The sequence below is a fragment of the Rhinopithecus roxellana genome, chromosome 10, assembly GCF_007565055.1.
Source record: "Rhinopithecus roxellana isolate Shanxi Qingling chromosome 10, ASM756505v1, whole genome shotgun sequence".
NCBI lineage: Eukaryota > Metazoa > Chordata > Mammalia > Primates > Cercopithecidae > Rhinopithecus > Rhinopithecus roxellana.
In genome coordinates, this window is record NC_044558.1 from 104,899,365 (window position 1) to 104,927,227 (window position 27,863).

Consider the following 27,863-nt stretch of genomic DNA (forward strand, 5'->3'; position numbering starts at 1 on the left):
GCAACTTTTCCAGAATTATCACATTTACCCATTTTTTATGGTTCTCAAGACATTCAATTCTTTTAACTTTAAGGCAGAGCTTAAGACCTGCTAAAAATAAGCTTTTAAGACTTAAGTAACTGACTAGCCACAAAAATCCATAAATAAAAATACCTTAAATTAATATTTTCCAGTCATATAATTAGACTTCCTTATATTCCTTAATGCTAGGACAACCTTAAGCAACTTCTATCGTTGAAATGTTTGTCTTTGGCATTCTTTTGAAAGGTCACACTCTCCCATGTTTCTTGTCTTCTCATGCTTAGAAATCGAACAGGTTAAGGAACCTGGGCTACTTGCCCAGAACAATGTTAACAACAGTTAAGAGCGCTAAGAACTAAAAGGAAAATAAAATGGTTTTCATTCATAATATGTTAATAAGGCTAAATCCAGAATGAGACCGTGTGCCACAAAGGTAAGACAACTTGAGTGATCTGCATTCGTTGAAATTACAGTTCCAGGGACTCGCGTATCGTCAGTAAAGCTTACGCGCACCACATCTGCAAGCAATGTTTAGAGTGTGCCCAGGATTTACAATAATTCATTCATTTTAAGCCTTCTCTTTGCAAAAGTTCCTGAGAATTCCTATAAATATGCAGACATAAAAAGCTACAATTTCCAACTTCACAACACCACAGACTTCTGAGTCTGTACTTCCTTGTAAGCTGTGGATACCCATTCTTACTCTACAAATATTGGAGGTGGCAGCATTTCCTTAAAGAATTTTACTCTGACATTAAAGTTCCTAAGAGACACTAATTGAGTTTTTTTTTTTTGAGACAGGGTCTCACTCTGTTGCCCAGGCTGGAGTGCAGTGGCGTGATCTCGGCTCACTGCAAGCTCCGCCTCTCAGGTTCAAGTGATTCTCCTGCCTCAGCCTCCTGGCGCCGCGCCCGGCTAATTCTGTATTTTTAGGAGAGACAGGGTTTCACCGTGCTGGTCAGGTTAACTGAGCTGTTATGAATGGAACTGTATGCACTTTTAAAAATAAATGAAAAGAAAATGCACATACTTTCAGTAAAAACAAGAATTACAGTTATTCAAATAAGGTGACAATCACATCAATTTTATTTTATAACAAATAGAATCATGTTGCAGTTCCAAAACAAAATAAATAGTAGTGTTAATATAGAGATTTACTACTGGCCTTTTTTGTTAAAGAGTCTTAAAATGTTTCTTTGGACAATTTAAAAATTCCCAATCTTTTTTTTTACTCTCATACAAACTAGCCCCCTGCCAAATAAAAATTAAGCATATTTTCTCCTATATCTTGTGTATAGATTATGTAATAGTACCTTCTATCTTTTAAGATATGAGATGAAACCCTACCTACGACTGTAGTGAACATCCTACTTTATGCCTCTTATCTCCTTTAAATTCAAAATAGGTATTTCAAAAATAAAGTTAATATAGGTTTACAAGTAGGACTAGCTCACTCCTGAAAGTACTTTTAAGTAAATCTCCAAACACATTTCAAATACTCTCAGAGAGTCTGTTTATATTACAAAGTATCTTATCCACATTTCTTCAAAATAAACAAAAAAACCTCACAAAACATAAGAAACAAACAAGAAGATAAAATATAAAATCTTAATTTTTACCTATAAAATAACGAAGCCAGCGAATAGCAATGCTAGAAATAAAATGCGAGATGTCCTAATTCCCTTCCCAAGTTTCATCCAGAAAGACAACAGTTAAAAAAAAAGTAAATAAAAGCTTAAAAGAATCCCAAAGTTATCATTTCGAAAAGAAAAAGCAGCTGCATCTTCTTCTGCAGGTTAGAGGTAGTAAAGGCGGTTTGACAGTGACAGATTTGGCTCTCTGTGAATACTCTGGCCAACAAGAAAAGCCAGCTTGTGGGCATACTGGCAAGGAGCAGGAACACGAATGACACCCTTTAGTGGAAGGAAAAAAAGGGTTCTATTACTCTAGATTTCGCCTCTTTCAATTGCAAATCTCAGTATTAACCCTAAAAGTCTTTTAAACCACAGCTATTTCATTTTGAAAAGTGAATCTCCTTTATTCGCTAAACATCAACAAGTAGAAACACTTACTGGCCAGTTATAATAGATATGACACAGCTTGTAAGTCAACCGCTGTATGTGGTCCGGCTTCAGGCCGCTGTTGTCATAGATGACGTTGTAATGTGTGGGAGAAACACTGCCACTTCTCACAGCCTGGCTCACGATAAAAAAATCATACCTGGAATTACAGAAAACACATGGATGTATTGAAAACTAAAACTAGGATGATTCCAGTTTCTGACAGTGAAAAGCTCTGTACTACTCTTCGCTGTAAGTTACCACAGTAACCTCATCTCTTCTCACGCTGTAACATGCTTCCTTGAAGTCCAGGAGCGTGTTATTCATGAACCATTTGGGACTGCTTATGTGTGAATGATGTTTACCATAAGGATTATGATTTTGATTTTAAATACCTGTCATGATGCCTCCCAGCAGAACCAAGCTTTTGATATGGGTGGTAACAACTATGGCATACTTGGCTAGTTCCTGTTTTCCACCCCCACCCCCAAACCATGTGACTGAGCCTTCAGACTCCAGAAGCACAACCTGTGGGGCAGTGAGTCAGTCGAGCTTCAGGGACATGCTTTTACCACGGAACCTTGTCCCCTCTTGCTGTTCCCATTGTTACTGAACAAAAATATAATTCATTTTAATCCCCAGGAATTTAATGCAAATCTTTAAGAGGAATGGAACGTGAAAGAATATAAACTAGTATAGGACCAAATGGAAGAACAAAAACTAAGCATAGCCATCCTTTGGGAATCGGTTCCAGGACCTCCTGAGGATACCCAAATCCTCGGACTGCCCAGGTCCCTAACATAAAATGATGTTGTCTTTCTATAACCTCCCATATACTTGAAAGTATCATCTTTACGTTATAATTCCTAATACAATGCAAATGATATGTAAATAGTTGTTTTACTGTACTGTTTAAGGAATACTGAGCATGTACAGACTTTTTTCCAAATAATTTTGAATCCATGGTGGCAGGACCTACAGATATAGAGAGCCGCCTGTAGTACAAAGATGAAGGAATACACATTAGATTTTTTTTTCTTGGTACCAATAAAATATCAATCCAGAGATATTGTAATTTGACCCAATAAAGATTTAAGGAAATTAACCCTGCAATTTATTATGCCCATCGAAACTAGTAAAATTAGGAAAGCAGAACTGATCTACAACAGACTGTACAGCTACTTTTTCAAAGAATGAGGAGTTAAGAAATGTTAAACGACTTGTTCAGAAAGAACAGAGAAATCGCGCCAGGGCTGGAATCCAAGCCTGGCTTCCCGGCTTAGGCACAAACCATTTGCAGTGCTGGTGATTAGAGATGACTTTGGGGCTCATTAAGAGAGGGCTTCTCAGTGGCGACAAAAGCAGAAATCGACAAATGGGATCTAATTAAAGAGTGTCTGCACAGCAAAAGAAACTATCATCAGAGTGAACAGACAACCGACAGAATGGGAGAAAATTTTCGCAATCTACCCATCTGACGAAAGTCTAATATCTAGAATCTACAAGGAACTTAAGCAAATTTACAAGAAAAAAAAAGAAACATTACAAAGTGGGCAAAGGGCAAGAACAGACATTTCTCAAAAGAAGAAATTTATGTGTCCAAGAAACACACACAAAAAAGCTCAACATCACTGATTATTAGAGAAATGCAAATCAAAACCACAATGAGATATCTCACACCAGTCAGAATGATGATTATTAAAGTCAAGAAACAACAGATGGCAAGGCAGAGGACAAATAGGAATGCTTTTACACTGTTGGTGGGAATGTAAATTAGTTCAACCATTGTGGAAGACAGTGTAGCAATTCCTCAAAGATCTAGAACCAGAAATACCATTTGACCCAGCAATTCCATCGCTGGGTATATACCCAAAGAAATATAAATAATTCTGTTATAAAGATACATGCACATGTATGTTTATACAGCACTATTCACAATAGCAAAGACATGGAATCAACTCAAATGCCCATTAATCAGAGACCGGATGAAGAAAATGTGGTATATATACACCATGGAATACTATGTAGCCATACAAAGGAATAGATCATGCTCTTTTCAGGGACATGGATGAAGCTGGAAGCCGTTATCCTCAGGAAACTAACGCGGGAACAGAACACCTAACACCACGTGTTCTCACTTATAAGCAGAAGTTGAACAGTGAGCACACACGAGCGTGGACGGGAATGACACACACGGGGGCCTGCTGGGGGACCAGGGGGAGGAAGAGCATCAGGATAAACAGCTAATGCATGTGGGACTTAACACCTAGGTGACGGGTTGATAAGTGCGGTAAACCACCATGGCACACGTCAAGGTTACCTCTGTAACAAACCTGCACGTCCTGCACATGTTTTGGAACTTAAAATGAAACTAAAAACAAAACAAAGAGTGGGCTTCTCCAGGTGTCCAAATTGCATCAGCAGTTGCTACATTTTAATAATATCTAGTGAAAACTCATGACTTTTTTTATACTTCATAATTCAACTGGGATTTTACCCAATTTGTTTAAGGTAGTTACTGTCTTCAGGCCAATGTCACATCTGGGCTTTGGCATTCAGAGTAGTAGTAATGTTGGAAAGCATCGGGGGTCATTTTGAATGGTGAAAGAGAATCCTGCAGAAATGAATTTGCTATGTTAATATCTTAGCCTTGTTTTGTCTTTCTAGCCAATTTTTTCCCAATAGGTTAGAATCCTTCTGAGCCAATGCCGTAACATCTGTCTGAGAAAAAGACAGAAATCCAAGATAATGTATTTCACAGTAAAAATTTCTCTCCACTGTCAGATAACACAGCAGACTAGGTAAGACTAAACTCTGTATGCTATTATCCTTTTCCACCTAAAGTCACTATAATTTTGCCTCATTCACCCAAGGTTCACACAGGAAAAGCATTCCCCATGTCAACTTTGCATACAGGCCGAGACTTTATTCTGTTAAAGTCGCCTTCCTCACAAAGGTTCCAAAGCACCTACGTATAAAAACAGAAGCCCTCCCAACGGTTCGCTCTCCTGAGGAGAGAGTTAACTTAGAATGACTGATGGGTTGCCATCACGAACGTGCCCACTGCATTAACAACACCTCCCACAAAAGGGTTTTTGAGGAACTCACTAAAAATGGAACAAGTTTTGGCTGGGCACGGTGGCTCATGCCTGTAATCCCAGCACTTTAGGAGGCTGAGGCCAGTGGATCACTTGAGGCCAGGAGTTTGAGACCAGCCTAGCCATCATGGTGAAACCTCGTCTCTACTAAAAATACAAAAATTAGTTCAGCATGGTGGTGCATGCCTGTAATCCCGGCTATTCAGGAGACTAAGGCATGAGAATTCCTTGAACCCAGAAGGTAGAGGTTGCAGTGAGCTGAGATTGTGCCACTGCACTCCAACCTGGGGAACACAGCGACTCTGTCCCAAAAAAAGAGGGCCAAGTTTCCTGACTTTACCACTGAATCCTCCTCCTGTGCTACTAAGGCCATTTCCTGGTGCCCGCCAGTGCCCACTGTAAGCTCCGGCTGGCATTCTGCTTTTCTCACGGTCAGTGAGTGTGGCTCCTGGCTGCACACAGCAGCTCGGCTCAGAAGCCACTTTTCTCATAAGCACCTCTGTCTCAGATAAAACTTCTTGACCTGTAGAAAACTAAGTGTATTACAAATCTAAACATTTTTTACTAGAAAACAATCTGTGGATAGGTTATGTATGTAAAAAATACAAAAGCAATCTACAGAAGCAATTCTTAATCTCCATATATGTAGTAAATACCACAGAAAATAATCCTCTTCTCCCAACAAAAAACTGTACTTGGAAACCTCTGTTCAGACACTAGGAAACCATGGGCTTTCTTAATTATGTTTGACCAAATTAGCTGAAAAAATGTTTATAAAAAATATAAGAACAAAAGTAAACTGTATTAAAAATGGTAAAGCATAGGGGCTATGCTAAAGAAACCACCACTCATCACACGGAACTTACCATTCTGGTCTGGTAACCTCTACGTCAATAACTGTTCCAGGAAGTGGATTCTGAAGTCTTCCTCCAGACTGAGCAAAAAATCTGGCGTTCACTCTTTTCTTCACCACAATTACCGTTAGTCTAGGGCTTAAAAATGATGATGAATGTAACTACATTTAGCCAGTCATATTTTCACGGCATTCATTCATTCAGGTGTTCATATGCTCCATGTAAAAAGGAACACACCTCTCCTGGGGCGTATCACCTGTCCAGGTTGTGGAGAAGGATCAGGATCTTACTCTTGACAAGAGTAAAGACCAGGGATAAATGGTGAGAGGGAAACCAAATGGCACCTGTGTCTAGTGACACGCGGTCATGTAGATGGTTTATCCACAGACCAAACACATTACATACCTATCACACCAAAATGTTAAACCCAGCATGTCTTCAAAATTCACAGTTTATAACAGTCTTCAGTGGGCATTTTCTACCATGTAGAAAATATAATACTAACTCTAAAATCTGTGCTAGTAAGTGGATTTAAGTAGTGCTTTTCAAAATGACTGGCTCACAATCCATCAGGGGACACACACACACACACTCTCACAGACGTCTACATATTCATACACCTTTGTCGGGAGCAGCTGCTTCATTTCATATTAGCGTCTCACTGGAGTCTCAAATGACATTTTGTGCAGACCCTAGGACAGCCCCATACTCCTTGGCCTACCACATGTCAGATGCATCCATAGAGAGGATGCCCTTTTTAGCCATCTGTATTCTTCAGGCAGCTCTCCTGTGTCACGGTTCATCAGGCTTCTTGGCCTGGACACATCTGTGCACGCTCAGCTGTCCCCGCTGGCAGATCCCTGGCCCTTCTGCCATGCCCTCTGACCCTGCTGAGAGCAGCCCTGCACTCGGCACTGTGTGGTCTGCTAGAGCACCTTTCACATCCTTTTCCACCCCCTCCTCCAGGCTCACTTCAAATCCTTCTGAAGTAGCCACACTTGTACACACATAATCCATATAGTTAATCCATGAATTAGAACAGGTAGTAATTAGAACAGCACTGCCAGGTAGTAAGCCCTACATAAATATAATTATTAGCACCTCCATCTCCAACTACAACATTAGTTCCTTAAGAGGGCAGATACACTTGATTTCCAACACTGGAAAACAGAGGGTTTTATACAGTATGGACCTAGTAATGTTTGACTCGGCAGTTTTGCTGATGTTTTTCACTGATAATTAAACAGGGCAAGAAACTCAGCGAGAGTACTTGAGTAAGCAGAGGACATCTTCAGAAATGTCCCTCTCTGCCTATGTAGACAATTGCTGCCCAGCGACTGCCCGCTGTTAATAGCTCTGAATATAAGAAAACCACAATGAACGTGTTGAAAAAATGTACAGTCCTCTGTTTCAAATGCCTCTGCCACTTACAGAGATTAAGTTCAGCATAGGGCCTTGTTAGAAAGTGATTACTATCTAGGACTTCATGATAGCATCCAAAACAAGTATCAGTCTTGGGAACAGAAGGGCATAAGGTGGATAATATTAATCCTGTAACATCACAAGAAACAATTTAGCAAATATAGTAACAGAAAAGCAGGTCACAAATATGCTGGCCTGACTTTCTGATTTGTTCTTGTATCAAACATTCTAAATCAGCTACCCTGTGATGCGTCTCCATAAAAGCTTAAAAGCAACATTTCAATTTAAAAGCAAACATTGTGGTTCTAATGATAAATTTTATTTATTTATGTATTTATTTATTTATTTATTTATTATCTATTTATTTTGAGATGGAGCCTTGCTCTGTCACCCAGGCTGGAGTGCACTGGCACAATCTCGGCTCGCTCCAAGCTCCGCCTCCCGAGTTCACGTCATTCTCCTGCCTCAGCCTCCTGAGTAGCTGGGACTACAGGCACCCGCCACCGTGCCCGGCTAATTTTTTGCATTTTTAATGGAGACGGGGTTTCACCATGTTAGCCAGGATGGTCTCCATCTCCTGACCTTGTGATCCACCCGCCTTGGCCTCCCAAAGTGCTGGGATTACAGGCGTGAGCCACCACGCCCGGCCAATGATAACTATTATACAAACATTTAAGTCCAAACTTTGCATTTTTTAAAAGTGAAGAATAATTCTCAGATATTCTACCTTTACATACAACTTGAAGGTTTTTCCCAAAAGAACTGCCTACCACGTATCGAATACTTACTGGATACTGTGTGAAGTGCATTACGTATATTTTCATTTACTCCTTTCAATGCCTCACTTAACTGTTCCCCTCTTCTACAAACGAAGGTAAAGCTGGGATTAACTGAACTCTGATTTTAAGACGTATTGCTCTTTACCACTGATCTCTACTGCCACCAATTACCAGCACAGTTCACAGTGTGCAGTCTACTTCACGCAACAGTGTGCTAAGAGTCAGCCCAAGCAGTCGACTCAGGTTCTCCTTCCCTGCAACACTGTGTTCCCACCCAGCTGCTGATGGAGCTGGGCAGGTGCACCCAGCAGCTGCACCAGGCTCTACTTTGCACACCCAGGACGACTGTTCACAGGTACTCATTCACTAGGGGGGCAACCTCCTCTTTAAGAGCCGTTCCTGCCAGTCCTTCTGGGAATCAAACCCAAAGGACCCTAAGAAACAGAGATGACCCGGCAAAGCCAAGAGTATGTACTCCTAGTAGCCTAACAATTCAGCTCAAGGGAATGTGACGAACTTGCACAATGACCTCTATTCATCATTTCTTGACAATCTTCACTTCAGGTATGAAGAAATGACAATGAAGACTAGAAAACACTGTGTGCTCAAGTAGTAAATCACAGGAAAAAAAGAGTAGGAAAGAAGCAGTCCAAGTTAGATCCTTCTTTACTCCCTGCAACACACACCACACCATACCTCCCCACACAGACAGAAAGGTCAAGTCAGATAACAGTATAAAATAAGGCTTGGAAAGCCTGAAAACAAAAAAGTATCATTATTTGACAAAATATAAGCATTAAGAGTCTTAAGGGAATAGGAAAGAACATTAACTTTCATTTCCAAAATATTAAAAAAATGCGTAGTCTTTTAATATGAAACACAGCTATTTCAAAAAAGATAAAAACACTCCTGACTTTCTCTGAGACCTTCATGGCATCACATCTCATTTTAAGAAACGTCTGGGATAAACACTCATTGTGTGGGGCCTTTTAGCATTGGCCAAAGATGACTCAGAAGGCCCTTAGTAGAAATCAGGAATGAGCTCTTGGTGCTTGTCCTTTTCCTACGTACCAGGTAAAATCAAGCCCCCGATGTGGCCAGTGGCTTTCTGAATTCCTCCTTTCTATAATGATACAAAGTGCTGAAATACAAGAATAATGGGTGTGTAACACGTATGTGCAAGCACACAAAACAGGATTCAAGATCTTCCAAATATCCTGAAAAGTTCAGTCTTTAAATCTGTACTCTACCATGCACTTAGCCCTTAATACAACCATCCCTGATTTCAAATCACTCACAGATCTGATAAAGAGAAAGAGGACTAGTTAATGTAACTTATTAAAACGGCTATCTTGCAATAGTACACATTTTACTGACTCATAATGGCACTGATGGAAATGTTTGTAGGCGAGCAGAGGAAGACAAAAACTAATATGGGTTTCACAGGAAAACAAGTGCAGATTTGGATACTATCCTCGGCCATCCACATCACTTACAGGGAGAAAGCAGAGGCCGGGAGTTGTGGCTTATGCCTGTCATCCTAGCACTTTGGGAGGCCGAGGTGGTGGATCACCTGAGGGTGGGAGTTCGAGACCAGCCTGGCAAACATGGTGAAACCCTGTCTCTGTGAAAAATATAAAAATTAGCCAGGTGTGGTGGTGCACACCTGTAATCCCAGCTACTCAGGAGGCTAGGGCCGGAGAATTGCCTGAACCTGGGAGGCGGAGGTTGCAGTGAGCTGAGATCGTGCCACTTCACTCCAGCCTGGGCAACAGAGTAAGACTCTGTCTCAAAAAAAAAAAAAAAAAAAAAAGAGAAAGGAGAACCACCCCCTGCCCCATGAGACTAGATGCTCACCAATCACCTTACTGATCAAACACAAGTCCATAAGGAAATGAAACAAGTATTCAGTAAGTTAAGACTGTCATGAACACTTATTTCAATAGTGAATCCTGTGGACACCTTTGGATGTACAGAATTATCAGATACCTGCACTCCAAGGTCTTAGGTAAGAAGGCCGATCGATGATTGGTAATGGTGTCTTACCATGCTGCCCTGCGAAGGAATGACCCTCTATACTACCCCACAACACAGCCTTCTCGTGAAAAATTTCCAATAGAAACTTCCCTCTGCCCTTCCCATTACCTCAAAGGCCCTACCGTCCCTATCAAGTTAGTTTCTCCCTTACCCTTTCATCTTGTGATGCTAATTTCAAAGATGTGCAGTTTTGGAAAATGCTTTACAATTTGCATGCTTACTTGTAACCTCTACCAATGGATTTTAGACAATCCAAAAACTGCGGCACTTCGTAGTTCACCAGTGTTTTGAGCTGGCCGTCTCCTACGCCATCACGGTACACGATGATCCGGCTGGGCATGTACTCATTGCAGCTATTCCAAGCCCTCAGAGCCGCTGAAACAGGCCAGAGAAGTTTTACATCAATTCATGCCTACAACACAACCAGTCTGTTCTTCCCCAATTCTGGGCACATCAGTAACACACTTCAGGGTGATTTCTGGAAGACCCCAGGTTAGAGAGCAGAAAGGTAACCCCACAGGAGACTAACCTTGCAGGCAGACTTTGAGCCCATCTACCAGCTCCTGTCCTCTATCCTGAAATATGCAGCGTGAGAACCAGCTATTCAGAGAAAAACACAGCTAGAATGAGAATGCAATTGTCTACCAATTTTTCCTTTCTGAATGATTCTATATTTATTTCACTCTTAACAATCTGTCATCTTTGTAACTGCCTTAAAGATATCTGCTACCATCTCCAAATACTTTATAAAACCTTCACAGAGGGAGCAGGATACAGGAGATCCCGTATCAGCATCACAAACTGTGTCTGTTTTCATTACAAATCACTACCATGATTCCAGCTGCTGGGGAGAAAACAGAATTTAGTTATAATACCCAGGGGTGCTGTCCAGGTTTATTACACCTAAATACACACAGAAGCACACTCATGGCTATGCTCTTGAGAAACCATTCATTGTAAGTCTCACTCTTCTAAAAGATAAAAGACCTTCAGCTCCATCCATCACCTCTAGCAAACTAATGCAGGAACAGAAAACCAAATACCACGGGTTTTCACTTGTAAGTGGGCGCTAAATGATGAGAACTCATGGGCACAAAGAGGACAACAGACACCAGGGCCTACTTGAGGGTGGAAGGTGGGAGGAGGGAGAGGAGCAGAAAAAAATAACTACTGGGTACTAGATTTAGTACCTGAGTGATGAAATAACCTGAACAGCAAACCTCATGACATGAGTTCAGCTATGTAACAAACCTGCACATGTACCCCTGAAACTAAAAGTAAAAAATGATAAAAGACCTTGAAACATATCCATTACTAATGTCAACAACTAATATGCCTTCAATTTTCATATATTACTATTCTTGGCAATTCCCTTAGTTCCAAGAAAAGCACTGAAAAATAATGTTATCATGTTGAAATACAAGTGACTGGATAAACCGAAGTGGTTTTTCTACATGAAAATGTGAAACTACATTTCAGTGGCCAGTAAATATTATTGAACAAACACATTTTATTTTTATTTATTTATTTATTTTCGAGACAGAGTTTCGCTCTTATTGCCTAGGCTGGAATGCAGTGGCACGCTCTCGGCTCACCACAATCTCTGCCTCCTGAGTTCAAGCGATTCTCCTGCCTCAGTTTCCTGAGTAGCTGGGATTACAGGCATGACACCACCATGCCTGGCGAATTTCTTTTGTATTTTTAGTAGAGATGGAGTTTCTTCATGTTGGTCAGGCTGATCTCAAACTCCCAACCTCAAGTGATCTGCCCGCCTCAGCCTCCCAAAGTGCTGGGATTACAGGCGTGAGCCACCACACCCGGCCTAAACAAATACATTTTTAGAGAGAGTCACATTTAACAAGATGTACTTGCCAATATATATGACAAAAAAAAAATCTGAAATGCAGTTTGACTAATATAGGATGAAGGTCATTCAAGAGCTAACGTAGGTCATTATTTTTCTTTCCTAAATTTGTTGCCATGTATAATTGAGAAACTGGAAGGATAACAACGAAGAATGAACACTACTCCTGAACCTGCAGACCCCTGCTTTATGTCCTCACTGCTACGCACAGTAGCCCAGTCTCACTCACCGGGTCATCCCTTCATTGATGCTGGCAACAAATCCTGCAATTGACCTCCGTCCAGCTGTGGTGTCATGGTAACAATCAATGCCAACGATCATCGCTAGCTTCAGCTTGAATACAAATACGGTAATTTTAGATACAGCAGAGTACTAGCAACATTTAAAAAGTAAATCCATTTTCTTAAATACCAATTTTAAAACTGCATCTACCAATTAAATCAAACTCACGGGGATGTCCACCCTCCAAAGCTCTCCTCCCATCTTGCAATTCATCTGCAGGGCAATCTTTGTAGCAATGGCCATGACAGTTTGCTGTTTGCCTAAGGTTCGGGCCACCACACATTGACTTGGGGTAGGGCAATCTGTACACAGGTATTTTTTAATAGCATCATATTTGTCCTTCCGATTACTTGACAACAGACAGACAACCTAAAAACAAAGTGTCTTCGTTACAAAGAATTAGGAGACAGATGATTAAGAGTAAGGGAGAGGACAGGAAACTAAACTCACCTGTGGAGTATCAAGGTCAAGAACATGATCATTTATTTTACTATTTACTTCAGCCACACAGCTAATCAGTAGGACATTAACAAATACTGCTCATCATGTGCAACTAAATAAACGCATGTGAAGCAAATAAATCATGTTAAGCAAACTACGAGTCAAAACTGAATACTGTTTAAACTTGAGAACTTAAATATGCTCTATGTAACCAGTGTGGAAAAATTTAGAGACAGAAAACAGGGTAATATAAGTTAATGATAAGTGACAGGTAGACAAATCAAAGATTTTCTACAGTCTTAATTTACTCATGATTCACCTATGATCATAACTTGTAAGTTTTAAAGCTCTGGATTGAGAATCTGATCAAACTATGAACTTTCACAGGAGGTCCATGGACAATTTTGGGGACAAAACAGGTGCCTGATCTAAATGTACCCCTGCCCCAATTCTGGGCATCCAAGTTTAACTTTCTGGAGTTTTTTGTTTTGTTTTGCTTTTGAGACGGAGTTTTGCTCTTGTTGCCCAGGCTGGAGTGCAGTGGCGCAATCTCGGCTCACTGCAACCTCTGCCTCCTGGGTTCCACTGATTCTCCTGCCTCAGCCTCCCGAGTAGCTGGGACTAGAGGTGCACCCCACCACGCCTGGCTAATTTTTGTGTTTTTAGTAGAGATGGGGTTTCACCATGTTGGCCAAGATGTTCTCAATTTCCTGACTTGTCATCCGCCTGCCTCGGCCTCCCAAAGTGCTGGGATTACAGGCATGAACCACCACGCCTGGCCTGAATCCAGCTTTTAACTCACTGTCATGTTCTCCAATTTATGTTCCCAGATTCTTCTCTTCCCTTTCTATAGTGCCCAGCAAAATAATTTTCCCACCTTGGGTGTTTCCGTTACCTAGATAACATAATAGATACCTGCTTGTGGGATCTAAAGTGTGAGACGGAGGGCTAAACTAACAAACACATGAGAGGAAGCCGATTCACTTCTTAGGCTTACAGCAACACAGATGTATTGTTTATCATGAAGTCTGTTTTTGCCAGCTCATTGCAATGTGGCTGTACGAACACTCAGTGGGGCAGAAGACACTTGTCCTAGCGCTCACTGCCCCACAGCGTGCTGCTGTCCTCAGAATGCTTCCCGTCAACTAGAAATGTGCTTTCCATTTGTTTTAAAAAATAGCCGAGGAAATAAATGTCTAATAAAAATAATCAGTGAAATCGTTGAACTAATGATTATTCACAGGCATGTCATTTTTCCCTTCCTGCTTTACAATCATAATCACATAATAGTATAACCTATCATAATTTTCCTTACCACTTAAATTTTAATCTCATATTGTCATTCTTTTGCAAGTTCCATGTTCTCTCAGCAGATTTGCGGCAATTTTATGCTACAGATATAAAAAGCAATAGGAATGTACTGAACTTCTACGTCTCACCCACTACAGTCCCAGGCTACTATTACCTTTGTGTGTCAGTTTTCTAACAATCATCAACCAACTCTGCTAAAAATAAGAAGTGAAGTACTTGACTTGGAGATTTTATCAGGCAGAGCTCCACCAAAATAGATGGAATATTCAACCTGGACAAGTTGAGAGAACCTGAATAAAAGGACTACTTGTAAGACACCTTCCCCCACACCCAGGGGCTCATGGCAGCAAAAGCAGAGCAGGGAACGGTTATGGGAACAGGGCATGGGGGTGGAGAGTGAGAGGAACCCTCTGCAGGGGTCATGGCCTTTGGCCTGGCTGTGCTTTCACTTCTGCAAAGTCAATGTCTAAGCCCTACTCTTTCTCTTCCACTAGGGACCAGGAAGTCTTGAGGCCACAATTCCAAGTTCTTGGACAAAGACTGAATGGAAAGGAGATTCTAGACCAAATGTGATTAAGATTTGGACAACTCCGGAGGTCCCTGGCACTGAGTCTGACTCTATTTTGCTACATTAAGCTGGGTATGTGGACTTAAAAACAAAACTATGACACTGCATCTCATGTTTATAAAGACTACATTCTAGATGCAAACTAAAAACAATAACCACATCAGTGTGACAGAATTTCAGGGTGGGGAGGAGTGTTGGAGAAGAGATGTAAGTCAGAAAGCTTTAAAGTTGAAAACCCTGGCTCGGAAACACAAAGGCAAGCTTGAGAAAAGCGTGTCAGCAGGTGTGCAGGGATGTGCATCTGAGAAACGATGAGCAGGATGGCAGCCTGACTGCATCTGAAGCGCGGCCATGGTGAACAAGGCCAGGCTGTCGTGGTACAACATGTTGCGCCTGGAACACAGAAGGCCCCGTTCTCAGCGCTGGGGACACGACATGAACGAGGCTCTAGAAAGCAGTGTGCCAGAGTGACAGTTTCTAACCAACAATGTATAGAAAGCTGGACAAACAGTGAAGTCAAGACACACCTGACAGCCTAAAAAACTAGTTTGAGAAAAGGGGTGTCATTTTCCCTTGAATAATTCAAAAAACTTACTGGGATTGGGAAAAACAAAGAGTTAACTCAGACTCACCGAGTTTCAGGAGCTGACTGGAAGCAGCAGCAGCAACAGTGATTAACACGTCCTGGGCTACTAGGGGAGGCCAGGCATGACAAGGCCATGAAACTTCAGAAGTGCTATGAGGGTTCACTACTATTATTACTACCACCCAAGTTTGTTCAGAAAAGGAAATAAAGCCAGAAGCACTTGATGAAGAGCAGGCAAATGGCTGAGCTAAGATGTGAACCCAGGGGTTTGATTTCAGTTTACCCTCTTAATAACTGTGCTACAGATCACAACAAAAATGAAACCACAACACATACTTGCTGCACATCCCCACAATTTCAGATCACCGATGAAAACCACCCGTCACTAAGTGGCTGCCATCATCTAATGTCCCCATCTCCAATTGCTAACCCTCTGCACCTTCCCCATGCCCACGCCAGGCAGCGAGACTCTGGCAAACCGGCATATGGGCTCTTCGGGACTCAGTCCTCCCCTCCTGAGTCATCACTCACTCACCTGGACGGGTGGGTCAAGCACACACACAACAACATGTTTGCAGATAACAGGGGAAAGAGCTTAGGAGAGTAGTTGAATCTGTATCCTGACCCCTCGGGGTGACGTGGATGCACGTGGAAGCTGACAAGCTGCTGAGTGTCACTCAGGGCTCCCTGCTCTCTGTGACCCTGCTCTTCCCATACCTGGGACTAGGCTGTCTGGGGAGCTTCCATGTAATTACACCACCATACGTCTATGTGCGCCAAACAACAGCTGATTTTGACTTTTGTGCTTTCCTGTATTTTCCAAATTTTCTAGACTAAGTAAAGCCTTTGAGTCTGAATAAATTAAAGATGGCTTTGTATTTCTCCACTCCTTCCTCACCTTTTGCAGTGTGCAAACCAAGCTCCCAGGTACACAAGTAAAGCCAGCATTAGCTTAGCTACTTTATGGTTACAAAACATATTTTGTGCCTAGTTTGAGAACCTAATAACATTTGAAAAAAGAACCCCAAGTTCCAAGATATGCAAATGCCCCCTCTGAAAAAGCTCTTTCACGGAAAGCTGCCTATATGTCAATTAGCTACTTACTATCTGGGTGTCTGTTGTGACCTTTTGCTGTAAGACTCTTAAGTAGGCTTCAGTTCTATCATCCACTTCAATCCTAGAATGAAAGTACACAATCCAACATTCAGACAAAGTCACGACAATGGACCACGCATAAACACTTTCCTATGTAACACACAAAACATTTCTCTATAGAACATGAAACCAAACACTGAGACCAGCCATTCATTCAAAGGGCTGTTTCTAATACAAACAAGAGCAATAGTTGAAGCAGGTTTGAGAAACTGTCTGACTTGGTTGTTTCTCCCACCCATTCTTAGTTATTAAAATGTATCTGTTTATCTACATTACAGGGAGCCATATCAAATCTTTCCATTAAAATAACGTTGTTTGTATTTTTAATAGTTCCATGGCTTTCGAGTTCCCAGCCCCTCCAAATGACTGCTAAGCAATTCTCAGAGCAGAAATGATTTGATTAACTTACATTATTGCTTTTTTCATTTGCATGCCCATGGCTGGTGTAACTTTAAATAGATTTTGTATCAATGAATTGGCTGCTTCATAATTTCTTCGCGTATAGATCAACAGCCAGTTATCTAGTGGCTTAACACTAATTAATGGTGCACCTCTTGTTTCTTTTGACCAATCTGCAAATTGTGGATTGTAATCAAACTAGAAGAGAGTTCAGACACACTGTCAATTCCATTGTAAGTTCTCAATCATCAAGCCAAAAAGTCTTCAATAATTCTACCCTGGCATATTTTGAAACTTAGTGTACTACTCTCATACATGAATTAAAGGGACAGAGAAAATGTCCTCGGTAGGGGCAGAGTCTAAAACGTATCCAAAGGATGATGACAATTTTATTTAGAATACACTCATACTGACAGCTGCTCCTCAAATGCTTACTTGGACCAGGTCCTTCCCTAAGTGCTTTAGTTGCATTCTCCTTAATCTTTTCAAAAATCTTACAAGTATAGCTACTCTTTTCTTCATAATGAAAATATTAAAAAATAAGGCTTTGAGAGTAAAGTAACTTGACTGAGGTGTTACATGCCACAAGCAAGCTACAAAAATATCTGACAGCAAGACAGTGAAATAAACGCGAGGCACAGCACCCAAGTGCTGGTCATCACAGGGAGCAGCCCGGTGTCTTCTGCGTGTTCTGGCCACCTCCCTGACTGGCCTCATGCAGGGGATAGCATAAACGATGCAACCAGAATATTAAGTTACATTGTGAGACCACTGTTCACAGTACATTTCAAAGGCAGGAAGGACACCATTTTCTAAAAAAAAAAAAAAAAAAAAAAAAAAAAAATTAAAAATGTTGGCACTTCACAGTGCTTTAATTACACTAAAAATATTTTTAGAATACTTGCTTTTCCTTTTCTGAAAACCAAACATAAAAGGTATCATAATAATTAATACATTATCTCTATAAACAAATGGTCCAGGCCAATCAAATCAGGGATTTTCCATCATTTTCATGACAGTCAAAATACCAACCCAAGCAGATAGTTAGGATTCTACACTTTAGCTCAAGTTATTGAAAAAAAAAAAAAAATTCAAATCACTTTTTAGCTAAGTCTTACAGATTATTTTTGAGGACCAAGCTACAGGCTCCACATTCTCTAGGGCTTCCACGTTTTCTCCTCCTGGGGTGTACCTATTTCTGAGGTCCTGGGCTGCTCACGTGGGTTGATAGAGAGTGGATGTGGAAGGGGAGAAGAGAAAGGTGAGGAAAAGATCATTCTGGCATGGAACTAAGTTATTCCCACTTGCTTTATTGTGATCTGACCCAAGTCTCACTTGATTGCCAACTTTAAAAACTGCCTTACTAGGAGCTTGCAGTGAGCTGAGATTGTGCCACTGCACTCCAGCCTGGGGAACAGAGGGAGACTCCGTCTCAAAAACAAACAAACAAACAAAAAACTGCCTTACTGTTTTTCCACCTTGGTGAATCTTTTCTGTTTGCAAAATTCTTCCTGAGAAGGACAATAAGTTGGAATCAAAGCTCAAACCCCAGTCTCGAAGCTCCCTTTGAACATTATCGTTTCTGTAAATTTAACACATTTACATGCCACTAAACAAAGAGACACAGCAAAAAAAAACCCAGTCAAACAGATATCCACTCCAGCCTACAACACATTCCAGTGTCGCTGTCAGGGTTAAGGCGATGGTGAGAATGCCAGCCAGCACAGGAGCATGATCATCCTTCTCTCACCACCTTCAGGCTTCTCTTCATGACATTCTTTAACTTAAAATTCTGATTCCCAAACTTTCTCCCCATCAAAGGAAACCCCTTGATATAACAAAGATAGAAAAAAGATTTGACCAGAAACATCTCCTTTTTCAGTTGTTACCATTTTCTAATAGAAGAATTAGAAAGACTACGCGCTACGAAGTTTAACTTCATTATTTCCTGAGAAATAAGTGAGGTATAGGTAGCCTTGCTTAGCAACACTAAGAACAAGCCCACCCCAAATACTACAGATACAAAAGGAGAAAGTTACTTTCTGCCACCCCCTCAAAAGATACTCCTCAAAGCCACATAAAATACTAAAACAAAAACGGAAACCATGCCCCAGTGAAATCAGTGACTTACTTATGAATGTAATCAATGAGTCTTCCCACTTCACGCTGCCTTTGCTCTGGAGTCAGTCTTGTATGAACGGCTAAGTCTTTCATCACGTTAAAATCATTACGCATTTTATCAGTGAGGCCTTTAAATCAGATGTCAAGGCACAGGTTAAAGAATTAATAATCAGGTCTAGATTTAAAGGCACAGGTTAAAGAATTAATAATCAGGTCTAGATTTAAAGGCACAGGTTAAAGAATTAATAATCAGGTCTAGATTTAAAGGCACAGGTTAAAGAATTAATAATCAGGTCTAGATTTAAAGGCACAGGTTAAAGAATTAATAATCAGGTCTAGATTTAAAGGCACAGGTTAAAGAATTAATAATCAGGTCTAGATTTCAAGGCACAGGGTTAAAGAATTAATAATCAGGTCTAAATAACTAGAACACAGGGTGATGGTGACCGCGAATCCCCAGGAGGCAAAGCAGTTTTAATAAAAGGTTTTCGGGGGAAGGGAAGGGGAAGTAAAGGGATGTCTGAAGACTCCTAGGAAAGAAAGGGTAAATCCAGTGGCTTCCTTCTGAGTAAACGAAATGCAACAGTACCTGTAAGATAGCAGAGTTCAGGAATGAGCATGGCAGGCCCTGGCAGTGTCCCCCCGGGGCCCCGCCTTCTCTTGGGCTGGCTGACCAAGACGGGCTGCTTCAAGTCGGTGATCTCTTGGTTGTATTGCTGCTCAAGAGAGGAGAGGGTTGCTGGTCACGGCAAATGCCTCGAGTAGTATCTCAGCGGGCAAAAGGGGTTTCATTTTTTTAAAAAATAAGGAACTGATCCAATAGCAAGGCTGATAATAGCTCCAGAGTAAAGTTTTAAAAAGCATTTTTTAACCTTCTTAACACAGAGGTTGTGATTTCTATGCTCTACCGACTGCCCCATCCTTTTCCTAAAACCTGTGATGGTCCAGGAGAGTATGGTTCTGAGTCCGGATTTGGTTAGTCACAGTTCTCATTGCTTAATGCTTTATTTCTTGGTTTAGAAACAGTAGTCTGTGTAACTCTGCATCTTCACCATAGGATGATTCCTCTAAAACTATTTTCTGTTATTGTGAGAACTTACTTTTGAAAGCAGTCTCACTGTAAGAATAAAGACGGGGAGGGAAGAATGCTACAGGGTATTCTTAATCAGAAAAAGTTTTTACAGTATCTTGATATTTTCAAGAAGTCAAATTTCGATTAAGAAGTATTAAGTTTCCCCATATAAAATCACTGCCCAAAATAAGTGTTTACAATTTGTAAAACAACAAAAAATGACATTCGTGAATTTTTTTTTTTTTTTTGAGATGGAGTCTCGCTCTGTCACCCAGGCTGGAGTGCAGTGGTGCGATCTCAGCTCACTGCAACCTCTGCCTCCTGGGTTCAGGTGATTCTCCTGCCTCAGCCTCCCGAGTAGCTCGGACTACAGGCATGCACCACCGTGCCTGGCTAATTTTGTATTTTTAGTAAAGATGGGGTTTCGCCACGTTGGCCAGGCTGGTCTCTAACTCCTGACCTCAGGTGATCTGCCCACTTTGGCCTCCCAAAGTGCTGGGATTACAGGCGTGCGTCACCACACCCAGCCAATATTCATGATTTAATGTTCTCAAAAGATGAGTTCTCTGGCCTCCAGCTCAGCTCTGCAATTCTAGAACCATGTCAGACTTTGAGTTTTCTTCACTACAGGTTCTGGTCCTGTGTTTCAAAGATCCTCTTTCCTACCATATCCTGTATCTTGCTGAAAACAGATTTTCTTAGCATCCTGCTTAATTCAGATCCAGCTTTTCTTAAATAAAAAAAAAAAAAAAAAAACCACACACCTCCACCGGGCACACCAGAAGAACAAACCACACAGCTCCACCGGGCACACCAGAAGAACATCATGACAGCATGTCCTTAGTCTGTCTCTCATCAACAGACTAAGGGTACTGGTATATTTCTTATTCCTAGCATATGACAAGGTCCTGGCCACCTACTACAAACCCTTATGAATTAAGAAACCATGAATTCTAGCCTGTTCTCGACTTGTTCTGTATAGAAGCAACCATCCAGGAAAGAAGTTAATTTTCTCATTTCAAATAAGAAAATTGTAAGTAGAAGAACATTCATATCTCACCTCTGCTTCACGTAGCTATATGACCTATTTTATCATACGTTTTAAAATGAGGAGTCTGGGAGCAGTTACCCTCCACACCACTTGCAAACACACACAGTGGAAGTGTGGTCGTAATTTCAGAAGTGTGCCCTCTCTCACCCTATTTTACCCAAGGCCTTAAGTGCCATGGTTCCTGATACAGAACTTGCACTCACACTGCCCCACCCCCACCACTTTTCATATTCTTAGGGTTGAAACAGCCTGTCATTCAGTCCTTTATTTATTTGAGACAGAGTTTCGTTCTGTCGCCCAGGCTGGAGAGCTGTGGTGCGATCTCAGCTCACTGCAACCTCTGCCTCCCGGGTTCCAGCGATTCTCCTGCCTCAGCCTCATGAGTAGCTGGGACTACAGGTACCCGCCACCACACCCAGCGATTTTTTTGTATTTTTAGTAGAGATGAGGTTTCACCATGTTGGCCAGGCTGGTCTCATACTCCTGACCTCAGGTGATCCGCCTGTCTCGGCCTCCCAAAGTGCTAGGATTACAGATGTGAGCCATCGCGCCCGGCCCTGTCAAATATTTTTAAACATTTTCCTCTACACCTGAAAAAACAGCACTCTCATTTTTATTAGACATTACTGTTAAACATTTTATTTTAAAAACCAACTATGACCTTCTCTTCCAAACACCTTTCCTTCTTCTACTCTGTTTCCTAGATATTACCTTCAATCCCAAACCATCACTTACTACTAAAACCGCATTTCTACCAGAAAATCTAAGAATGTTTTCTTTGAAATATTTCAACATCAACCTCTTTCATTAATTATTTCTACTACAGACAGCTGATTATCCCTGATTTCCAGGGAAGTCTTCCCTACAGAAAGAAGCTGACCTGAGATCTCAAACACAAGCATACAGGGTGTGTCCAACAGAGGGGACACAGCCCTATGTTTAGTCTAAGGGTAGAGTGGGGGACACGCCATGAGAATCAAGCAGCAGGCAGAGTCTCACAGAGAAAGACCACCACACTTCACAGCACAGGGCCGCGGGCATCTCGGAGAAGGACCACCACACTTCACAAGACAGAGAGCCGCGGGCACCACATCACTTCTGGGGGGAAGGGGAAGAATAAGAACAGATGGGTACGAGTTGATTGATCACAAGGCAGAGGAAATAAATACTAAGAGACTAGTTAAATGAATTATAAAAATAGGGCCTGGACAGGAGATGCCCGTCATTTAGAAAAGGAGAAAAATGAAGGCAATTCAGATAACAAGGCGAGTGACGGGTCTGGACAAAGAGGGAGTACTAGGAGGCAGGGGAAGGTGCAGAGATCTGACATGTGACTCATCCACCATTTTTTTATTCAAATACCCGACAGCCTACTTAGGCATGGGGTATATAAACCACAAAATCTCTTGCCTCTGTCCAAGTTACCTTCTCTGCATTGATCAAGAGCACCGAGTAGGGGCCATGTTGGGAGGACAGAACACATTCAACATTGACAACATAGGAGAGGTATCTTTGAGTCATCCAAATACTTAGAACAACCAGGCAGCTAAGCTTAGACAAGTCTAGGCTGGAACTGGAAGTCTGGGGATTCTTAACATTTCATGCCTGAAGCCTGGACAGAGGAGACTGGAAATCGCCTAGGGAGTGAACATATAGTAAAAGGGGCCTGGGCAGAGCTCATAAGTATGACAACACATAAAACACAACTTACAGGAGGATGAGCTGCCACAGGACACTCAGTACCAGTCAGGGAAGGGGAGAGGTTCCACTGACCTTGCTTCAGGTTTAAATCACATTTTCAGCTGATGTTTCCTTCATATTTGCTGTTGATATATACCAACTTCTACCATCCCTGAGAGTGACTACTAAAATTAACGACAGAAAAATGCCACAACTCATTCCTCACAGTAACCTCTGACACCCAGAGGGATCCAGATTAGGCATGGTTGGAGTCCTCAAGGGGTAAAGAGGCTGAAAACAGTGGGAGGAAAGGCATGCTGAAATGACCACTGGCTGTTTCCATCTTGCCAGGAATAAGGTTAGCCCTTCATGCAGCATCTCATAGAATCCCTCCCTCCGCAGTGGCTTATGTTTTTAGTCACAGCTGAGCAGCTGGACAGCAGCACACACACCTTTCCAAGGCCACTGGTAAGATGCACACTTCCCATGCAAAACACGAATACTTTTCATATTTAAGCTAATTTATCCAAATATTTAGAAACAGGAAATACTCTATTTAAAGTAGAAGAAGATGTGAAATGTTAGCAATTCAAAGACAAGTTTTGAGATTTTAATTGATAGTTTTCTAGAAATAATTTTCCTGCAATTTTAACATATCAAATGGAATGTGACGTTCTAAGGATTTGGGGACCAGATCTGCTCATCTCTGAATACTAAAACAATGTTGGCATGCATTCCTATATAAACAGTTTAATTTCTTCTAGTCAATAGTTGTTCTTTCTTGCTATTTGCCTTTGATGGTCTTTTCAAAACTAGAATCATCTCTTTAAAAGCTGTTTTAGATGATCGCCCAAAAGATCAGTCTTTTGTAAATCAAAAGTTAAGAGTTATAACCCACAGGCAGCAGATTTAGCAGAAATGATACTGAAGGTTCCAAGATCTTTAATTCCCACCCCTGTCCAAGGTGAAATTAAGTGCAATGTTGATTATGGAGGGAGAGACAGTATGGCAAGCTCTTAATTCCCACTGCTTACCACCTGTTATCCAACCTACTTGTCCTCCATAGGCTTCAATTCAAATGTAAGCTTTCATTCTACTGGAAAAAGGGAGCCAGGACAGGGCACTTCTCATTATGTGAACTGTGCCAAATAAAAAGAGGCATTTTAATAATCTGATAATGAATACAATTATGCTGTGATTGCCCTAACAAATACATTTACACACAGCTTTAAAAGCAATTTGTTCCAAATGTGCAACAAGTGTTAGAGAATTCTACCAAGGATATTTTGGATTTCTCCTAAGATTCAACTACTTCCGTAAGATCTAACTACTTCATATGAAAAAGATAACACCACTAGCATCTTACCTTCCTGTAGTATTCCAGGAAGCTGACTTCAGAGCCGTCGGCTTTCTTAAAGGTGCTCTTGGGATTCTGGTCCCAGTCAATATCATCCACTCTGTACGTTTTATTGTTATACCTAGGGATCAGTTGAGATTTGACTGCATTTGATGGAAATGTGAAGAACTAATATTAAAAAGAGAGACTAGACAGCATGTATTCTCTAAAATTTCAAATCACCTGGGTATATACAAAGTTATGGAAAAAGAAGGAAACAGAATTTCTTACAGACTCTGCCAGATGGATGGGGGAAGTGACTAAATTACTAACAGAAAATAAAATAATTTAAAAGGATAAAAATCACTAGCTATTTGTCCTCTCCAGATGAGTTATGTTACCCCCAAAACTATGATCCTGGGAAAAGTGAAAAATACCATCACCCTTTTTTGGTGCTATTCTCACCACTCAACTTGAAACACTATTTCTTAACATTGTAGAACTACAAAGCCACAATACTTTAAGACTCACAAAAATTATTTTGCATTTTAAAAAGCAGTCTTACTTGGTAAGAACAACTAAACCTATTAGTTCTTTGGAAACTTGTTCTTGAAATTTATGTTCTTCTGTCTGATGATAAAAGTTGAACATGAAATCCAAAACAGTCTCACTTCGAAGCACTTTATGGCTAACATCAGTGCAGAGCATAATGCTGTTTTCATACTGAAGGATGGAAGTAGTGAAGCCAGGCCAAATCACCAACCTGTCAGGCAAGATAGGGGTCATGAAGAACCTCTCCACATTCAAACACATTCTGCACACACTAAGTTGCATTTTCACTTTTATTAACTGGGTCTAAACTGTAAGTTTTTGAATGAATCGATTCCCTTATTTCTAGGATTTACATGGTTCCAGCTTTAAGACCTTCAATATTATAATAATTGTATAAGTTTCATTTTAAATGAATGTACTAACTTTAATCAACTATTCATTACAGTGGTCTAAGACTTTAAAAAACTGCCAATCTAATTGAAAGCACCTACAATTACTATGATAAACTTAAACCTGTTGGGCTGCAATATTTTATTTCTTTTTTATTTATTTCTTTAGACAGAGTCTTGCTTTGTTGCCCAGGCTGGAGTTGGCGTGATCTTGGCTCACTGCAACCTCCGCCTCCCGGGTGTAAGCACTTCTCTGCTTCAGCCTCCTGGTTAGCTGGGATTACAGGTGCCTGCCACCACACCCAGCTAATTTTTGTATTTTTAGTAGAGACAGGGTTTCACCATCTTGGCCAGGCTGGTCTAGAACTCCTGACCTCGTGATCCACCCACTTTGGCCTCCCAAAGTGCTGGGATTACAGGCATGAGCCACCGCACCCAGCCTTTTATTTCTTAGTTCAGCTTTAGATTCAAGGGGTACACGTGCAGGTTTGTGACACGGGCATATTGCACAATGCTGAGGTCTGGGTACAAAAGGTCCCGTCACTGAGGTGGGGAGCACGGTACCCAGCAGGCAGTTTTTCAGTTGGGCTGCAATCTTGATACACCACATTAACTGATTATTTTTATTACCTAAGGGCAAAAATACAAACTTAGCACTGGACAACTATTCTTCCCTAGTGACAGGTAAATTACGTGTTTTTTTTAAAAAATCCAAATATTCTGGGATGTCTCCTCATTATTCAAGTTAAATAGTCACATAATGTGATGGGTGGCATTAACAGTCACCGTAGTAAATTCGACCATTTCAAATTAGGTTATTATCTCAAAAGCTTGTAATTAAGCCTAAGGAATACTAAACTTTCCACTTCATACAAACCTGTGACTTGGAATATCAATTGGGTCATTTGGGTTATAATAATTTCGTCCAATTTGTTGCAAATTCATGATTTTCAAAAGCCTAGAAATTGAAAGGTCAGAATAATAAATATTGATAAATATCTCCAATATGGCAATCAGAACAGCATGTTGTTTAGAGCAGGGGTTGGCAAACTGTGGTCTGTAGTCAGGCCAAATCCAGCCTACCTGCTGTTTTTTATGGCCTATGAGTTAACAATGGTTTTCAAATATCCTTGAGGTTGGAAAAAATAAAAGATTATTTCATGACACATGAATTATCTGAAATTCAGATTTCAGCATCCACCAATAGTTTTACTGGCACACAGCCATGACTGCTCACTTACACACTGTCTCTGGCTGCTTCGGTGGTCCAGCAGTAGAGCAGAACAGCTGCAAGAGATGACATGGCTTTCAAAGCCTAAGATGTTTACTATCTGGCCCTTTGCAGAGAGAAGTTTGCCAACTCCTCATTTAGGGAAAAATAATCTACCAGTTACATTAACTGAAAACGAGTATTTATCACAATGAATTGTCCTATCAGTGTCAGTTATCACTAACTTAAATTAATACAAGTATGATGCCCCATTATTCTCACGAAAATTTCAGCCTCATCTGGATTGTTTCTTATCTCCGCAAAGCATAAAAATTTTTGCAGACCATGTGTCTTGCTTTTGGATTGGGAATATGTGGTATGTGCCCCGAAAGCAAATTACCCAGCACGCAGTGGATCTCCTGTGGTGGAACAAGTGAGCTGAACTCTGCCCTCCTCCTGACCAAGGACCCACCGTGGGGAGCAGGAACACCAAGTCTGCAACCTCCTCACTCTCGAGGATATGAGTGTCCGAACACAAGCTCAGACAGCATTTGAAGTCAACAGAATTAGGGAAGGAAAGGCAGGATACTTGCTTAAAGCAAATAGATGAATTTTCTATCAGTAAACCACACCTTAAGTTACGGCAATACAGAGAAACCCAATAATCTCAGCCAACGTCGAAAATCTAGGAGACTTGAATGCAGACGATCAATGTACAATTATTTCAACTTTGCTGGTTTTCCTCTTAATAAAATGTTGAAATAAAACACATACCTCCTGAAAATAATATTATAGAACTGCAAACAAGTTGGTGATGTAGGTGGAAGTTCATTTGTTAAAGTGATCGTTATCCTCACATCCTCTCCATTCCGGGTCTTACTAAAAACTTCAGTAACCTGAAGCCAGAGAGGTGGAAAACCCAAACTTTAAATCCTTAAAGGACAACTATGCCCAATCACAGACTGCTTGCTTAATAAGGCAACACTGAAAACTATAAAATGTTTCGACTGGATTTTTTTCAAATGGCTCTGAGAAAAAGAGTGGCTAAGTGTATTATAATTCAATTGTAATCGTCAAGTTATCCAGACAAATCTGACAATTCTACAATAATGCCAAAGTACCCTATGCGTTTATTCCAAGTCATACCAAACAGGAGACTCCTGGGGTCTCTCTAAAAGCCATGTGAACTATCTTACATTGTAGTAGTTTTGCTTTGAAGTGGAAATCCCCCATCTCCCTTTTGCCAAATAACCTTTTGCTGTAGTCTTTTAGGTAAAAATAATATTGTTCCATCAAAAGCATGACACTTTCCAATGAGATCCTCATGTTGAAAAAGAAGAGCTGAACGGAGTCTTCTGGCTTCCATCAGTGGGTTATAGTCAATATGATACTGATATAAGGCCCACTGGGGACGGGATGTCAGTCGGAAATGGTTAGTGCTTAACCTCACTACAATGCCTGAAGAACCTGGAAAAGCAAGTTATAGTCAATTAACAAAATATCAAGTTTATTTTTCCTTGAAACCTTTCCTACCATGACAAGGCAGGCACAGTTCTGTAAACCAAGGCTAAGAGC

General features: G+C 40.9%; 1 protein-coding gene across 1 annotated transcript in view; it reads right to left on the reverse strand.

Moving 5' to 3' along the window:
* Window positions 1-803: 803 nt before the first annotated feature.
* The window catches only part of PIWIL1 (piwi like RNA-mediated gene silencing 1), a 34,972-nt gene continuing 7,912 nt past the window's right edge, over window positions 804-27,863 (reverse strand). The window contains exons 5-21 of the mRNA XM_010354982.2: window positions 27,541-27,755; window positions 27,063-27,184; window positions 25,956-26,036; window positions 24,703-24,900; window positions 24,168-24,279; window positions 19,588-19,714; window positions 19,009-19,126; window positions 18,345-18,459; window positions 16,888-17,075; window positions 16,428-16,500; window positions 12,586-12,786; window positions 12,365-12,468; window positions 10,801-10,871; window positions 10,493-10,646; window positions 6,046-6,171; window positions 2,094-2,241; window positions 804-1,934 (exon numbers count right to left, since the gene is read on the reverse strand). Of these exons, the coding sequence (XP_010353284.1) occupies window positions 1,818-1,934; window positions 2,094-2,241; window positions 6,046-6,171; window positions 10,493-10,646; window positions 10,801-10,871; window positions 12,365-12,468; window positions 12,586-12,786; window positions 16,428-16,500; window positions 16,888-17,075; window positions 18,345-18,459; window positions 19,009-19,126; window positions 19,588-19,714; window positions 24,168-24,279; window positions 24,703-24,900; window positions 25,956-26,036; window positions 27,063-27,184; window positions 27,541-27,755 (2,270 nt within the window). The 3' untranslated portion in view covers window positions 804-1,817. The remainder of the gene's footprint in view (window positions 1,935-2,093; window positions 2,242-6,045; window positions 6,172-10,492; window positions 10,647-10,800; window positions 10,872-12,364; window positions 12,469-12,585; window positions 12,787-16,427; window positions 16,501-16,887; window positions 17,076-18,344; window positions 18,460-19,008; window positions 19,127-19,587; window positions 19,715-24,167; window positions 24,280-24,702; window positions 24,901-25,955; window positions 26,037-27,062; window positions 27,185-27,540; window positions 27,756-27,863) is intronic.